At 48.5% G+C, this 18,230-nt stretch overlaps 1 protein-coding gene across 3 annotated transcripts in view; it reads right to left on the bottom strand.

Moving 5' to 3' along the window:
* Window positions 1–1,623: 1,623 nt before the first annotated feature.
* The window catches only part of zdhhc4 (zinc finger DHHC-type palmitoyltransferase 4), a 51,015-nt gene continuing 34,408 nt past the window's right edge, over window positions 1,624–18,230 (bottom strand). For 2 of the 3 annotated variants that reach the window (XM_038819516.1, XM_038819517.1), the window contains exons 4-7: window positions 8,390–8,568; window positions 6,556–6,681; window positions 5,472–5,716; window positions 1,624–2,032 (exon numbers count right to left, since the gene is read on the bottom strand). In XM_038819516.1, the coding sequence (XP_038675444.1) occupies window positions 1,742–2,032; window positions 5,472–5,716; window positions 6,556–6,681; window positions 8,390–8,568 (841 nt within the window). In that variant the 3' untranslated portion in view covers window positions 1,624–1,741. The remainder of the gene's footprint in view (window positions 2,033–5,471; window positions 5,717–6,555; window positions 6,682–8,389; window positions 8,569–18,230) is intronic. The other variant, XM_038819518.1, reaches the window with a different exon arrangement.

Raw genomic sequence — 18,230 nt, 5'->3', positions numbered from 1 at the left:
CTCCTATGTGCACCATTTAATTGTCAAAGAATCTGTTTGGTGTTTATCCATGCAGTTCTGGTCACCAAATAATAACCTTGTTATTGCCCTCGAGCTGGTACTGAGGTGACCAACAAGTTGATTGTGGGAAAAGACCAAGCAAGGTTGGGTTCCTTTTCTTCAAGAGGGCAACTTCAAGATCTAATTAAAATCAGGTTATGAAAAGAATTGTCAGTTTAATAGATAAGTTCATACTGGTGAGAGCGCCAACATTCAGGAATGGTTGAGTATTAAAATGCTGGGAGCATCGCCCAGACAGCATCTGTGGAGAGTTAACATGCAGGCTGATCTTTCATTCTGCCCATTTACATCCATGACCCTTCTGACACCCTCTGCCACTTCATCCAGTTCCAGTGTCCTGGCCGAGAGGCCTCATAGCTGCTCTGTTGTTTCTTTGACCAACAGCCCAATCCATCCCACAACATACTTCCACCAGGCCAATAATTTTTAAATGTACAAGTTCTGATTAAAGGTCATCGATCAGAAATGTTAACATTAGAGAAACCGGGAAAATAATTTTCACCCAAGGGGTAACAGTTGTGAAATTGCAGAAACATTGAATAATTAACAAGCCAAGATTCAAAGAGTTTTTCTCTGGTGTTTTGTCTTCTCATCATGTAGTTTCTCATTTCCTTAACTTTTTCACTTTCTCTCAGGTGTGTCCATCTCCACAGAAACCTTGCCTCACCACATCCATGGCACAGCTGTTACATAAGCTTGAGATTTATCTTATGTGTGCAGAACTTTGTCAGTTCATGCGTATATACATCTGGATTTCCATATGATGATATCACACTTATTATTGTCCCCGCTTCCTGATCCTGCCATTCCTGTACTCAGCAATTCTCTCCCACTCCAGGGGAGCACGGTAGCACAGTTGCTTCACAGCTCCAGGGTCCCAGGTTCGATTCCTGGCTTGGGTCACTGTCTGTGAGGAGTCTGCACATTTTCCACGTGTCTGTGTGGGTTTCCTCCCATAGTTCAAAGATGTGCAGGTTAGGTGGATTGGCCATGATAAATTGCCCTTCGTGTCCAATAACGTTAGTTGGGGTTATTGGGTTACGGTAATAGAGTGGAGGCGTGGGCTTAAGTGGGGTGCTCTTTACAAACGCCAGTGCAGACTCGATGGGCCGAATGGCCTCCTGCACTGTAAATTCTATGATTCTATTTAATGTAACCAGTTCTTTTACTTCAATAATCTTGCAGATTCAGGCCCACTGTAGGATTCCTTCTGTAGCTAGTGTTATAGGTCACTGAACTGGTAAAGTACAAACCGAGAGGAATGTTCCTGGTTCAAATCCCACCATGGTAGATATTAAATTTGAATTCTAAAATAAATCTGATGAGGTTCACCTGATTTAGTTTAATTGGTTTCACATAAAATAGTTCAGGCCCAAATTTTGTTGAAATCAAACTAATTTCCTCACCTCACAGAGAAATTGGTCCTCCTCAGGTCAGAGGAATTGAACACCAAATGGAGAAAGTCATGGTTGTTGTTGACAGAATGCCTGAACCTGCCCGAGTGATATTGATTTTCTCGATTGTACAACTTGCCCAATGGAGTGGAGGAATGAGGCTAAGGAGTAATCGACCTGTTCTCAATTTTAATTTGTTAAGACACAGTAAAAAAAAGTGGTGGAAACTATCAATTTTTTAAAAATGTGCAAACTGTTGAACTATTTTCCGAAAGTGAACAAAAATGTCAGTTTCTGTCTCTTTTATCTGATTTTTTTCTGTTCCGTCTCTCAGGGCTGATGATTTCTTTCACATTTGTGATGATCCCTCTATGATAGATGTTGCCCCACATGTGTTTGTCAGATCGGCTGTTGTCCATGTGGCACTGGCAACTGTTCATATGTTTGTACCACTCATTTGAAGTCTGATTGGTCATCACCAGGTAGAAGTGAAAAGCGGTGTAGCCTGCCAGCAGGAAGAAGGTGAGGAGTGTGAAACCCAGCATGAAAAGAATCCGAGGAAAGGTCAGGAACAGTCTCTGCAAAAGGGACAACATATTAGTTATCAAAGAAATGGAATAGGAGAAACCTTCAGTATCCCAGATAGCAATAAGAGCCAGTCCATCCCATTCCTTCCATACAGTTTGTTTACCTCAAAACTACAGTTACAAATTTAAATAATTTTTTGAATATATATCCATCTTTCCCATCCTCAGGACATTTCATAATCACTTTTGAAGTGGTTATAATTTAGGAAACGGTCAATTTGCACACAGCAAGATTTCACAAATAGCGATGCTGTCGTAACTTGATCTTCTATGTTGGTGGTGTTGTTTGAGGGGCAAATATTGGACAGGACACCAGGAAACTTCCCATATTCCTCTTTGAATTATGCTGGGGTCTTTGTTTAATGTCTCATTCGATCAACTAGGGTAAGAGTAGGGCCAGTCAAGGACAGTGGTGGGAAGTTGTGTGTGGAGGCTGAGGAGATAAGCGAGATACTAAATGAATACTTTTCGTCAGTATTCACTCAGGAAAAAGATAATGTTGTGGAGGAGAATGCTGAGACCCAGGCTATTAGAATAGATGGCATTGAGGTGCGTAGGGAAGAAGTGTTGGCAATTCTGGACAAGGTGAAAATAGATAAGTCCCCGGGGCCTGATGGGATTTATCCTAGGATTCTCTGGGAAGCCAGGGAAGAGATTGCTGAGCCTTTGGCTTTGATTTTTATGTCATCATTGGCTACAGGAATAGTGCCAGAGGACTGGAGGATAGCAAATGTGGTCCCTTTGTTCAAGAAAGGGAGTAGAGATAACCCCGGTAACTATAGGCCGGTGAGCCTCACGTCTGTTGTGGGTAAAGTCTGGGAGAGGATTATAAGAGATACGATTTATAATCATCTAGATAGGAATAATATGATTAGGGATAGTCAGCATGGTTTTGTGAAGGGTAGGTCATGCCTCACAAACCTTATCGAGTTCTTTGAGAAGGTGACTGAACAGGTAGACGAGGGTAGAGCAGTTGATGTGGTGTATATGGATTTCAGTAAAGCGTTTGATAAGGTTCCCCACGGTCGTCTATTGCAGAAAATACGGAGGCTGGGGATTGAGGGTGATTTAGAGATGTGGATCAGAAATTGGCTAGTTGAAAGAAGACAGAGGGTGGTGGTTGATGGCAAATGTTCAGAATGGAGTTCAGTTACGAACCACAAGGATCTGTTCTGGGGCCGTTGCTGTTTGTCATTTTTATAAATGACCTAGAGGAGGGCACAGAAGGTTGGGTGAGTAAATTTGCAGACGACACTAAAGTCGGTGGAGTTGTAGACAGTGCGGAAGGATGTTGCAGGTTACAGAGGGACATAGATAAGCTGCAGAGCAGGGCTGAGAGGTGGCAAATGGAGTTTAATGTAGAGAAGTGTGAGGTGATTCACTTTGGAAAGAATAACAGGAATGCAGAATATTTGGCTAATGGTAAAATTCTTAGCAGTGTGGATGAGCAGAGGGATCTCGGTGTCCATGTACATAGATCCCTGAAAGTTGCCACCCAGGTTGATAGGGTTGTGAAGAAGGCCTATGGTGTGTTGGCCTTTATTGGTAGAGGGATTGAGTTCCGGAGCCATGAGGTCATGTTGCAGCTGTACAAAACTCTGGTACGGCCGCATTTGGAGTATTGCGTACAGTTCTGGTCGCCTCATTATAGGAAGGACGTGGAAGCTTTGGAACGGGTGCAGAGGAGATTTACCAGGATGTTGCCTGATATGGAGGGAAAATCTTATGAGGAAAGGCTGATGGACTTGAGGTTGTTTTCGTTAGAGAGAAGAAGGTTAAGAGGTGACTTAATAGAGGCATACAAAATGATCAGAGGGTTAGATAGGGTGGACAGTGAGAGCCTTCTCCCGCGGATGGAGGTGGCTAGCACGAGGGGTAATAGATATAGGACAGACGTCAGAGGTAGGTTTTTTACGCAAAGAGTGGTGAGGCCGTGGAATGCAACAGTAGTGAACTCGCCAACATTGAGGGCATTTAAAAGTTTATTGGATAAGCATATGGATTATAATGGCATAGTGTAGGTTAGATGGCCTTTAGTTTTTGACTTCCCATGTCGGTGCAACATCGTGGGCCGAAGGGCCTGTACTGCGCTGTATCGTTCTATGTTCTATGTAATGCAGTACTGAGGCAGTACTGCATTGAAGTGTCTGTCTAGATTTTGTGCTCATATCTCTAGAGTGAGACTTAAACCCAGGATCACCTGACTCAGGCTAGAGTGTTACCCACGCTGATGGCTTGTGCAACACAGTGCTGTCAGAGCCCAGCAAAGATGTCTCCGCAATCTAACCCGAGAGATTACAGAAGCAGAGAGCAACCTGGAAACCAGACGATAAAGGTACAGATTTTGCAACAGCAGACTTCGTCATATTAATACTTCATATTAGTACTGGTAGATTCATTATTTTATAACATTGAGACCTGCCACCTGCCACAAAAGAAAGCATAATCAGTATATAGTGAATAAATTAAGTGACGCTTGAGCTTTAAGATGCAGGTAGATCAGGTAGGGAGTCTCACTCAATCCCCATCCAGGCCTGGGGGGGGGGGGGTTTGGAAATGTTAACGCCAAAAAGGAATTTGTGATGAAGTGTCAAGTCGCGCTTCCTAATTCTGCCCATGTTTGAGACTCCAGATACCCTGGGGGAGCTGGGCGGCCATTGCTGCGAGAGCTGTTCCTTCTGGCTACCCTGGCCCGCTCTGCCATCTTGATCTCTTGTACTCCATTAGACAGCCGGTGCCTGTGTGGGAGGGCAAGAGATAGAATGGACCTTGGCCATTTACTTCACACTGCTCCAATCACAGACTGTTACTCTCCTGCATTGTGCAACAAACACAGGCGAGAAATGGTCTGTGATTGAAGGAGCAGCTCCCTGCAGATCTTTCACTCGAACTTGTATTTTGAGCAGTGAGTATACTGGACGTATGTCAGCAAACAGGATAGGGCTGCAAACAGAACAAGTGGATTAAACACAAAGGGATTTGGATAAACTGGGATTAGGTATGTGCGGTGGTCACAGTTGAATATTTTAACACTAAAATTATGTAGTGTCACTATTTTATTGCTCAATAAATCTTTATGGCAGTTGAAACCTGTCAAAGTCTAGCATTGCTCTGCCGAAGACGACAAGCATCACATGAAATTGTGTGATAAAACAAGTTTCTGAAACAAAATGAAATGGGTCTGTTAAGAGTTTAATTCTTCGGCATGCCCATACGAGAGAAAAACTTACATCTGCCATTGATTGATATTGTACTTTATTTAAAGCAGGTTCTACACCTACAGGCCAAATTCTATTTCCTAGTAAATGGCTTTGTTGCCAGTTATGTGGAACTAACAACAAGGATTCTGGAAGATCATTTCCTTTTGTACAAAATCCTGACCAAGCAATATGCATCTGCCACAGATTCATAGAATCATCAATAACTCTACCTGGACTATATATAGGATGCCAACGGGTACCTGTTCACCATCAGCATTCACATACATTGCCTGATGTAGGTTGGACATCAGTGCCACCTGGACAAGGAATCTTATAGTTACGGTTCCCACTGCAGCTGCCATCCCTGACAGGGTCACCAAGTACAACAGGAAGTAGCGTATGTTTAATGCCCCAATGCAGTTATTCACCCAGACGCAATGGTGGTCAAATCGATGGATGCACCGGTTACACACACCTGGGGAGAAAAAGAGGAAATCATTAGATGACCGTGTGGTGCCAGGGGCTAGGCATTGTCCTTTCATCCCCAAGACTCAGTACCAAATCTAGCTCACATAGGAGAAATAAAATTATTTTCTTGCTGCTCTGTATATCTTGCTTAAAATAAGAGAATTCCCAGAGAATGATTGATCCACTAGAGTGCCTGATTTGGCTTATTTTTTAAGGCTGCTTTGGAGTTTGGGAAATAATATTAGAACATGTGCTTGTGTGGGTGCTCAGGTGAAGACCTGGATAGCACATGTGGCTCTGTGGCCAAGAGGAGTCTGGACCTTTAGGAAAGAAACAGACGGTTTTGGTTTTAGCATCTCAGTTGTCAGAACCGGTGCATCATTAATGTCCACATACTCTGCTGATCCCTGTGAAGTATTTGTTAATATGTTAGTGGGCATCAATAGCTGAGTTCTTCTTGGCCCCTTTAGTTTTCAAGGGACAAATATGCAAAAAGCATATTGTTTCTGCAAGCTCATCCACCCCACTGATTGTCCTGTCCACTGGGTTTCCCCATTTTTAATCTGCAATTAAGCTTAAATGTTTTATATGTGGCTTAAAAAGAGGAATTCCTGCAACTTCACTCATTCTTGTGAAATTTTTACAATTAGCAGAAGTTGGTAACCACTATTTATAAAGAGCGAAACTGCAGAACCCAAATCATCTGAAGTCTTACACTAAGACCTGACGGGCTTTCCCTGGTTGGACAGCAGAATTCACTCCTGTGGTATGGAAAAGCACTTCTACAAATATACATGAGAAATTGAAAATCATTGTATGTTTATCAGAACTGTTGAAGTTTCTTACGGCAGTGCTTTGACCGTGCTGGCTTTGCAAGTTTGCACGTAGGGCAGACATGGGACTGTTGATACAAATTTCCATCATACATATATACTTTCAGCAGCTGCTTATGGTTTGAAGGAGAAATCATACCTTTGAGAAACAAACAAGAAATCCAATTTAAGCTCAAATTGTTTAACTGTTGCAGATTCTGTGGATATGTTGAAGCAATCACAGCCACAATATTGAAAGTGTTTGAAACTTAAGTTCTCATGAAAGGTCAGTGCCCTGAAATGTGTAACTCTGTTTCTCTCTCCACTGATGCTGCCTGACTTGCTGAGTCTTTCCACCAATTTTTTTTAAAATTTGACACTTCCAGCATCCATTTCTGTTTTAGTGTCTGAAATTTTTGATCTGACTTTTGAGTGCCCAATTCTTTTTTTTCCCAATTAATGGGCAATGTAGCGTGGCCAATCCACCTACCCTGCACATCTTTGGGTGTGGGAGTGAGACCCACGCAGACACAGGGTGAATGTGCAAACCCCACACATGTGCAAACGATGACCCAGAGCCTGAATCAAACCCGGTCCTCGGCGGCGTGAGGCAGCAATGCTAACCACTGCGCCGCCTTGATCTGACTTGTAATAATTATGGCAATTCTCTGACTTCTGTCTGAGCTGTTAGGGATGCTGCGTGCTCCAAGTAAACCATCGATTAGATGTTCTATGTTCCTCTCCTTTCTTGGGGGAAGCATTAGGCTTCTGCTTGCTGGTCCATCAGGCAACCAGGATAGGATTGGAAATACAGGCAGCCTACTGTCGCAAGTTCCCAGAAAAGATCTGACCCAGTTCACTGCCTTCAGTTTAGAAAATTTCAGCAGAGGTGATGCAGCGCCATCGAATCATGTTTAATTTGCACAATGTAATCACAAACTATTTTGGGCAAGATGGTAATGTTACTGGAATAGTAATCCAGAGTCCCAGGCTTTCAGGACATGGGTTCAAATCCCACCATGGCAGTTGGTGGAATTTAAATTAATTCCATAAAAATAGAATGACAAAGCTATTGTTATAAAAACCCATCTGGTTCACTAGTGACCTTTAGGGAAGGACATCTGCCATCCTTATGGATCTGCCCTAATTGTGACTCCAGATCTACAATAATGTGACTGACTCTTAACTGCCTTCTTAAATGACGTTGCAAACCACTTGGTTCAAGGGAAAACAGTGATGGGCAACAAATGCTGGCTTTGCCTCCCATGAAAGAATAAAAACTAATAGTTTGTCCAGATACAAAAGGCAGAGAGGTATTATCTTAAGAAAAAACTTAGTTTCTTAAAACACTTCTCATGGCCTCCGGACGTTTGAAAGTGCTTTCCAGCAAATTAAGTACTCTTTTGAAGTGCAGTTACTGTTGAAATTTCAGGACATATGGCAGCCAGTTGTGCATAGCAAGGTCCCATAAACAGCAATGAGTCAATGACCAGTAAATACGTTGATTTTCAGTCATAGTGTTTGAAGAATAAATTTTGGTCAGGACACCAAGAGAGAACCCCCCCACCCCCCGGGATTCTTCAAAATAATGCCACGGAATATTTAACGCTCTCCAGAGAAAACATAAGGCTTTGGTTTAAGGTCTCATCCAAAAGAGGGTAAATCTGGCACTGCAGATCTTTCTTAGAACTACACTGGAATGCAGTCTAGATAATGTGCTAAATTCTCTGGAGTGGGAATTGAACACACCACCTTTGACCAACGGAACTGCAGTTAACACAGAGGAATGGTCTCGGTCAGCTGATAAAAGGTGACAAATTAGGACACAACATCTGCCTTCCGAATTGCTTTCACAGTCTGTTTCTTACCAGGGTCTCTGGTGCAGCATAGGTAGAAAAAGTACATCTTCCCAAGTACCAGGATATAAGGTAGCAGCAGAATACTGTGCCTGAATCCCAGCTCCAAGCTGTAAGGAAACACTTCCCATGAATACTCTCCATACACAGCTACTTCTAACACAAGATGCAGGACCAGGAAAAAGGAGCTTCTGTTAAAAGAAACAAGTGAAATATCAGTATTGATTTGCTTCATTGTGCTTAACATTCTCTAAATACTTATAAAAATTAATGCATTCTCGTACTCATAAGGAATTATCCTGTTTATTTACCAGTTAAGTCTGCTCCGGTTAATATAACTTTTGCATTGTGCAAATCCATTGTTTCAACAACCTTGTGTCTTCCCTGTGGACCATTCCATATCATTGTTAACAGAACCCTATTTGCACAAGATAAATACTTGGGAGTGGAATTCCAGGAACACAGGTATTTATGTCAGGCCAAAACATTTTCCATGTAAAGAGATTATTTGAACTTGGAACCAAGAGGAAATATGTAACATTTGTCAACAATACCAAATTATGGAAAGAGGCAAAGGGTGAAGTAGAATTCAGGAATTTTAAGGAAGTGGGCAGATATGTAGCAAATGTAAATAAATGCAATGTAGCACATTTTGGAATAGAAAATAGATAAATGTGGCATCTTTTTTTATTCATTCACGAGATGTGAGCCTCAGCGGCTAGCATTTATTGCCCATTACTAATTGTCCTTGAGAAGGTGACAGTGACAGTGAAGGCTTCTTGAAGAGCTGCAGTTCATGTTTTAAAAAAATATTTTTTTGAAGCTTTTACAAATTATACACAATACATTCAGTAAGAATAACTATGCCACTTACAATGTACATGTCATTTTCCCCTGTGCCTCCCCCCCCCCCCCATATTTGTTGTTTCAAGGTCCTTTCCTGGGCCCTTCGCTGTACAATGGGCGGTTATCTGCTATTTACATTTTTTTTTCTTTAATACATTTAGAGTATTCATTTTTTTTTCCAATTAAGGGGCAATTGAGGGTGGCCAATTCACCTACCCTGCACATCTTTTTGGGTTGTGGGGGTGAGACCCACGCAGACGTGGAGAGAATGTGCAAACTCCACACGGACAGTGACCCGGGGCCGGGATCGAACCTGGGTCCTCGGTGCCAAGAGGCAGAAGTGCTAACCACTGTGCCACTATGCTGCCCATCTGCTATTTAAATGTGGGTGGTGCCCCTCCCCATCCCTTTTGTTGTTGAGCCTCCCGCCTTTTTCCTCTCCTCGCCCTGTCCTATTTTTGGCATTCGTTTGAGGGTTCCTTTTCTTGTGGCCTTGTTCTAGGCCCCTTGGCCTCTGTGTCGGTTGTTTTCCACCCCTCCCCCCTTTCTGCCCCTCCCCCCTTTCCTGTGTGGTCCCATTGGCTCCCGTGCACTCCCTCCCTGCTCTAATGGCTTTGAACAGGTCTCGGAACAAGTTGTTGAATGGCCTCCACGCTTTGTGGAAGCCATCCTCTGACCCTCGGATAGTGAACTTGGTCTTTTCCAGGTAGAGAAATTCTAATAGGTCTGTAGGCAGTCTGCAGTTGTGGGTGGTGCTGCTGATCTCCAGCCGAGCAGGATTCCCCAGCGGGCGATTAGATAAGGAAATTCTAAGGCGTCAGCCCTCTTCCCCATGAATAGATCTGGCTGGTCCGATACCCCGAAGACTGCCACCTTTGGGCATAACTCCACCCTCACCCACATAACCTTGGCCTCGAAGAAGGCTGCCCAGAACCAGACAAGTCTGGGGCATGCCCAGAATATATGGGCGTGGTTGGACGGGCCTCTCTAGAAGCACACACATTTATCCTCCACCCTCAGGAAGAACCTGCTCATTCGGGTTCTTGTTGGGTGTGCTCTGTGCAGGACTTTCAGCTGCATGTGGTTTAACCTTGAGGAGGTGGAGTGCTTCACTCCAGAATCCTCAACCTATTTCCATCCCGAGTTCTTCACATTTTTCCCGTGTCTCATCCAGTGGGGACGCGTCCTTTTTTAAAATAGATTTAGAGTACCCAATTATGATTTTTTCAATTAAGGGGCAATTTAGCATCACCAAACCATCGAACCTGCACATCTTTGGGTTGTGGGGGTGAAACCCACACAGATACTGGGAGAATGTGCAAACTCCACACGGACAGTGACCCAGGGCAGGGATTCGAACCCGGGTCCTCAGCGCCATAGGCAGCAGTGCTAACCATTGTGCTAAGTGCCGCCCTAGGAGCGCGTCCTTTCTTCTTTTTTAAATAATTTTTATTCACATTTTCACAAAAAAAGAAAACAATAACAGAAAATTATAACAAAAAAAAACAGACCCCCCCCCCCCCCCCCCCCCGTAAATACAGAAGAGAAACAATAAATTAACGCCCGTCATTGGCAAAAAACAGATATTCAACCAAAAACAAAGAGACAACCCCCCTCCGGATTGCTGCTGCTGACCTTTTGTTTTTACCGTTCTGCCAGGAAATCCAGGAATGGTTGCCATCTCCTGAAAATCTCCTGCACTGACCCCCTCAGGGCAAATTTCACCCTCTCCAATTCAATAAACCCCGCCATATCGTTCACCCAGGCCTCCATGCTTGGGGGCCTCGCATCCTTCCACTGAAGAAGAATCCTCCGCCGGGCTACTAGGAACGCAAAGGCCAGAACACCGGCCTCTTTCGCCTCCTGCACTCCCGGCTCCACTGCAACCCCAAATATTGAGAGTCCCCAGCCTGGATTGACCCTGGATCCTACCACCCTCGATACCGTCCTTGCTACACCATTCCAAAATTCCCCCAGTACTGGGCATGCCCAGAACATGTGGACATGGTTTGCTGGGCTCCCTGAGCACCTAATACACCTATCCTCGGTCCCAAAAAACCAGCTCATCCTTGTCCCGGTCATATGAGCCCGATGCAGTACCTTAAACTGTATGAGGCTAAGCCTCGCACACGAAGAGGAGGAGTTCACCCTTTCTAGGGCATCCGCCCATGTCCCCTCCTCAATCTCCTCACCCAGCTCCTCCTCCCATTTATCTTTCAGCTCCTCCACCGAGGACTCGTCTACCCCCTGCATCACCTGGTACACTTCCGAGATCCTCCCCTCTCCAACCCATACCCCCGAGAGCACCCTGTCCTGGACCCCACGCGGCGGCAGCAGGGGGAATCCCGCCACCTGCCGCACGCCCTTACTTGCATGTACCTAAAGGTGTTCCCCGGGGGGGAGCCTGAACTTCCCTTCCAGCTCACCCAGGCTCGCAAACTTCCCGTCTATGAACAGGTCCCCCAGCCTCCTGACACCTGCCCTGTGCCAACTCAGGAACCCGCCATCAATTCTCCCCGGAACAAACCGGTGGTTCCCCCGTATCGGGGACCCCATCGAGGCCCCCACCTCCCCCCTGTGCCGCCTCCATTGCCCCTAGATCTTTGAGTGTAGCTGCCACCACCGGGCTTGTGGTATACCTCGTTGGAGGGAGCGGCAGCGGCGCCGTTGCAAGCGCTTCCAGGCTTGTACCCACACAGGATGCCATCTCCAGCCGCACCCTCCCCGTCCATTACCCACTATCGCTGCGTTGGCAGCCCAATAATACCCACAGAGGTTGGGCAACGCCGCCCCCCCCCCCCCCCATCCCTGCCCCGCTCCAAGAACACCCGTCTCACCCTTGGAGTCCCGTGTGCCCACACAAACCCCGTAATGCTCCTGTTAACCCGCCTGAAAAAGGCCTTCGGGACAAGGATGGGGAGGCACTGGAACAGGAACAGAAACCTCGGGAGCACTGTCATCTTGACTGACTGCACCCTACCCGCCAAAAACAGCGGCAGCATGTCCCACCTCTTAAACCCCTCCTCCATTTGCTCCACCAGCCTTGTGAGGTTTAGCTTATGCAAGGCTCCCCAGCTCCTGGCCACCTGAACCCCCAAGTACCTGAAGTTCCTCTCCGCCCTTTTCAGTGGGAGCCTCCCAATCCCCCCCTCCTGGTCCCCCGGGTGTACCACAAACAGCTCGCTTTTCCCAAAGTTAAGCTTAAATACCCAGAGAATCCCCATCACCACCAGCATTCCCCCCACAAGGTCCACCAGCATTCCCCCCACAAGGTCCACCACATACAACAATAGGTCATCCGCATAGAGCGACACTCGGTGCTCCTCCCCACCCCGGACCAGCCCCCTCCAATCCCCGACTCCCTCAGCGCCATAGCCAGGGGTTCAACTGCCAGCGCAAAAAGTAGGGGGGACAGGGGACACCCCTGCCTCGTCCCTCGGTATAGTCGAAAATACTCCGACCTCCTCTTATTCGTGGCCACACTCGCCATCGGGGCCTCATACAACAGCCTCACCCAACTGACAAACCCCTCCCCAAACCCGAACCTTTCCAGCACCTCCCACAAGTACACCCACTCGACCCTATCAAAAGCCTTCTCCGCATCTAGCGCCACCACTATCTCCGCCTCCTCTTCCACCGCCGGCATCATAATAACGTTCAAGAGCCTCCGTATATTAGTGTTCAGCTGCCTCCCCTTCACAAACCCCGTTTGATCCTCGTGGATAACCTGCGGCACACAATCTTCTATCCTCGTGACTAAGATCTTTGCCAACAACTTGGCGTCCACATTCAGGAGTGAGATCGGCCTGTATGACCCACACTGCAGGGGATCCTTATCTCGCTGAAAGGATCAAGGAGATCAGCGCCCGAGACATCATCAGGGGCAAAGCCCCCCCCTCCCTCGCCTCGTTGAAGGTCCTAACCAACAGGGGGCCCAGCAGGTCTGCATACACCTTGTAAAATTCAACCAGGAACCCATCCGTCCCCGGCGCCTTCCCCGACTGCATGTTCCCTATCCCTTTAACCAGCTCCTCAAGCTCAACTAGCGCCCCCAGACCCTCCAGTATTCACTCAAGAAAAAGATAATATTGAGGAGGAGAATGCTGAGACCCAGGCTATTAGAATAGATGGCATTGAGGTGCGTAGGGAAGAAGTGTTGGCAATTCTGGACAAGGTGAAAATAGATAAGTCCCCGGGGCCGGATGGGATTTATCCTAGGATTCTCTGGGAAGCCAGGGAAGAGATTGCTGAGCCTTTGGCTTTGATTTTTAGGTCATCATTGGCTACAGGAATAGTGCCAGAGGACTGGAGGATAGCAAATGTGGTCCCTTTGTTCAAGAAGGGGAGTAGAGATAACCCCGGTAACTATAGGCCGGTGAGCCTAACGTCTGTGGTGGGTAAAGTCTTGGAGAGGATTATAAAAGATACGATTTATAATCATCTAGATAGGAATAATATGATTAGGGATAGTCAGCATGGTTTTGTGAAGGGTAGGTCATGCCTCACAAACCTTATCGAGTTCTTTGAGAAGGTGACTGAACAGGTAGACGAGGGTAGAGCAGTTGATGTGGTGTATATGGATTTCAGTAAAGCGTTTGATAAGGTTCCCCACGGTCGGCTATTGCAGAAAATACGGAGGCTGGGGATTGAGGGTGATTTAGAGATGTGGATCAGAAATTGGCTAGTTGAAAGAAGACAGAGAGTGGTAGTTGATGGGAAATGTTCAGAATGGAGTTCAGTTACGAGTGGCGTACCACAAGGATCTGTTCTGGGGCCGTTGCTGTTTGTCATTTTTATAAATGACCTAGAGGAGGGCGCAGAAGGATGGGTGAGTAAATTTGCAGACGACACTAAAGTCGGTGGAGTTGTAGACAGTGCGGAAGGATGTTGCAGGTTACAGAGGGACATAGATAAGCTGCAGAGCTGGGCTGAGAGGTGGCAAATGGAGTTTAATGTGGAGAAGTGTGAGGTGATTCACTTTGGAAAGAATAACAGGAATGCGGAATATTTGGCTAATGGTAAAATTCTTGGTAGTGTGGATGAGCAGAGGGATCTCGGTGTCCATGTACATAGATCCCTGAAAGTTGCCACCCAGGTTGATAGGGTTGTGAAGAAGGCCTATGGCGTGTTGGCCTTTATTGGTAGAGGGATTGAGTTCCGGAGCCATGAGGTCATGATGCAGCTGTACCAAACTCTGGTACGGCCGCATTTGGAGTATTGCGTACAGTTCTGGTCGCCTCATTATAGGAAGGACGTGGAAGCTTTGGAACGGGTGCAGAGGAGATTTACCAGGATGTTGCCTGGTATGGAGGGAAAATCTTATGAGGAAAGGCTGATGGACTTGAGGTTGTTTTCGTTAGAGAGAAGAAGGTTAAGAGGTGACTTAATAGAGGCATACAAAATGATCAGAGGGTTAGATAGGGTGGACAGCGAGAGCCTTCTCCCGCGGATGGAGGTGGCTAGCACGAGGGGACATAGCCTTAAATTGAGGGGTAATAGATATAGGACAGAGGTCAGAGGTGGGTTTTTTACGCAAAGAGTGGTGAGGCCGTGGAATGCCCTACCTGCAACAGTAGTGAACTCGCCAACATTGAGGGCATTTAAAAATTTATTGGATAAGCATATGGATGATAAGGGCATAGTGTAGGTTAGATGGCCTTTAGTTTTTTTTTCATGTCGGTGCAACATCGAGGGCCGAAGGGCCTGTACTGCGCTGTATCGTTCTATGTTCTATGTTCCACCCATCCCTCCTCCATCCTCGGGAATCTCAGCCGGTCCAAAAAGCGCCCCATCCCCCCCTTCTCCGCCGGAGGTTCGAACCGATATAATCTCTCATAAAAGTTCCTGAAGACCCCATTAATGTCTACCCCCCTCCGCACCACATTTCCTCCCCGGTCCCTAACTCCACAATCTCCCTAGCCGCATCCCGCTTAGGGAGCTGGTGTGCCAGCATCCTACTCGCCTTCTCCCCATACTCGTACACCGCACCCTGAGCCTTTCTCCATTGAGCCTCCGCCTTTCTGGTGGTCAACAAGTCGAACTCAGCACGAAGGCTGCGCCGCTCCCTCAGCAATCCCTCCTCTGGGGCCTCCTGTCCACCCTCACCATCTCCCCCACCAATCTGTCTCTTTCTCTCTGCTCCCCTCTCTCCCTGTGGGCCCAAATGGAGATCAACTCCCCCCGAACCACCGCCTTCAGCGCCTCCCAGACCGTCCCCACTCAGACCTCCCCATTATCGTTGGCCTCCAGGTACCTCTCGGTGCATCCTCGAACCCGCCCCCTCACATCCTCATCCCGCCAGCAGCCCCACCTCCAAGCGCCACAACGGGCGCTGGTCCCTCTCCTCCCCCAGCTCAAGGTCCACCCAATGCGGGGCATGGTCAGAAATGGCTATCGCTGAGTACTCAGCGTCTACTACCCACGCAATCAGCGCCCTACTCAAAACAAAGAAATCGATCCGGGAGTAGGCCTTATGCACATGGGAGAAGTATGAAAATTCCCCGGCCCTCGGCCTCGCAAACCTCCAAGGATCCACCCCTCCCATCTGGTCCATAAACCCCCTCAGCACCTTAGCCTCCGCAGGCCTCCTACCCGTCCTGGAACTGGATCGATCCAGTGGCGGATCCAGCACCGTGTTGAAATCCCCCCCCCCCCCCCCCATTATCAGGCCCCCCACCTCCAAATCTGGAATCCGGCCCAACATGCGCCGCATGAAACCCGCATCATCTCAATTCGGGGGATATACATTGACCAGCACCACCCGCTCCCCCTGCAGCTTGCCGCTCACCATCACTTACCTCCCGCCGCTGTCTGCCACCACACTCGACGCCTCAAACAACACCCTCTTCCCCACCAAGATCGCCACCCCCCGGTTTTTTGCATCCAGCCCCGAATGAAACACTTGGCCCACCCACCCCTTCCCCAACCTGACCTGATCCGCCACCTTCAGGTGCGTCTCCTGAAGCATAGCCACGTCCGCCTTCAGCCCCCTCAGGTGCGCAAACACGCGGGACCGTTTGACCGGCCCATTCAGTCCCCTCACATTCCAGGTGATCAGCCGGATCGGAGGGCACCTGCCCCCCTCCCCCGTCGACTAGCCATCACCCTTCCGTAGTCTGCCATGTGCCCACACCCCCCGCTCAGCCCGTTCCCCACAGCGACAGACCCCATCCCGACCCCCTCTGCACGCTCCAGCTCCTTCTTGGCCATTCCAGCAGCAACCTGGTATCACCCCCCCCACTCTTCTCCCCAAACCCTCCCCATCCCCCCCCCCCCCCCAATCTAGGGCCCCTCCTAGCTGCGTAACTCCGGTCATTGTACTTCCGTAAGTCAGCCGACTCCTGCTGACCTCGGCTGCTCCCGCCACCCCAATTACCCTCCGCAGTGTCCCCCAATCATTCCCCCAATGCCGACCCCGCCCCCTGCTTCTCCAGCGCGGGAGGGGGGCCTGCGCCCCCCCCCCCCATCCCAAGCCCCGCCCCCGACCCAAAACGCAGGAAGACAGGCACATGACCCAACAGGGCCGCGAACCCCACCCAAACCCGTAACCAGTGAAATAATAAAAATCCCAACATGATATGATAAAACACCCAAGTAAACAGATAACAGTCCCAAAAAGCAGAAAAGAAAAGGCAAGACAGCAAAAAAACAAAACATCGTCCAATAGAACCAAAAAGAGCGAAAGGATATCAAGGAGGACAAAGCCTCCGGGCTGCGTACAACGTTCCCCAACCCCCAGTCCAAGTCCAGCTTCTTTGCCTGGACAAAAGTCCAGGCCTCCTCTGGGGAGTCAAAATAAAGTTGGCGGTCTTTATAAGTGACCCACAGGCGTGCCGGCTGTAACAGGCCAAACTTGACCCCCTTCTTGTGGAGCACTGCCTTCGCCCGGTTAAACCCAGCCCTTCTCTTCGCCACCTCCGCACTCCACTCCTGGTAAATCCTGATCTCCGTATTCTCCCACTTACTACTCCTCTCCCTCTTTGCCCAACGAAGCACACACTCACGGTCGACCAAGCGTTGAAATCGGACCAGCACCGCCCTGGGTGGCTCGTTCGGCCCGGGCTTCCGCAGCCGCACCCGATGGGCACTCTCCAGCTCCAGGGGTCCCCGGAACAACCCCGCGCCCATCAGCGAGATCAGCGTCAGGACCACGTAGGCCCCCAAATCCGAACTTTCCAGCCCCTACGGGAGGCCCAAAATCCGCAGATTCTTCCGGCGGGAGCGGTTCTCCATCTCCTCCATCCTTGCCAACCATTTCTTGTGAAGCGCCTCGTGCGACTCCACCTTCACCGCCAGGCCCAGGAGTTCGTCCTCGTTCTCTGAAGCCTTTTACTGCAGCTCCCGAATCTCCGCCGTCTGAGTCGCCCCGAGCCTGTCCAGCGATGCCCTCAACGGTCCAGGATCTCAGCTTTTAGTTCCTGGAAGGAGCGCAGCAGCAGCTCCTGCTGCTCCCTCGCCCACTGCTGCCATGCTGCCGGTTCCCCGCCCCCCGCCATCTTGTCCTTTTTGCCTCGCACCTTCTTCTGCTGCAAAGTTGATTTTCTGGTCGCTCCACTTCTAGTCCAGCCCATCCACCGGCCGCCAAGCACCGAGACTGCATTCCCACCTGGGGAAAAATCAAATCAGCGCCGTTGCAGGCCCTTAAAAGAGTCCTTGGTGAGATCTTTTCCAGTTGTTCCCTTTGCTGCTAGAATCCAGCTTTCACAAGGGCCCTCAGGTCAGCTTGAGGCCTCTAACACAGCCCTTCCCCCGCCTGCATGCTGAATAGGCTTTTGTCTCTCTGCTGCAGCCCCAGCCAAATCCTACACTGTTTCTGCGGAACTGGAAACCAAGAAACATATCACTCCTGGGTGAAAAAACTCCTCCTACGGGGGCAACCCGGTAGCATGGTGGTTAGCATAAATGTTTCACAGCTCCAGGGTCCCAGGTTCGATTCCCGGCTGGGTCACTGTCTGTGCGGAGTCTGCACGTCCTCCCCGTGTGTGCGTGGGTTTCCTCCGGGTGCTCC

This window comes from Scyliorhinus canicula, chromosome 15, assembly GCF_902713615.1.
Source record: "Scyliorhinus canicula chromosome 15, sScyCan1.1, whole genome shotgun sequence".
Taxonomy (NCBI): domain Eukaryota; kingdom Metazoa; phylum Chordata; class Chondrichthyes; order Carcharhiniformes; family Scyliorhinidae; genus Scyliorhinus; species Scyliorhinus canicula.
The sequence above is the reverse complement of the archived record's forward strand: the minus strand, read 5'-3'. Positions and strand labels throughout refer to the sequence as shown.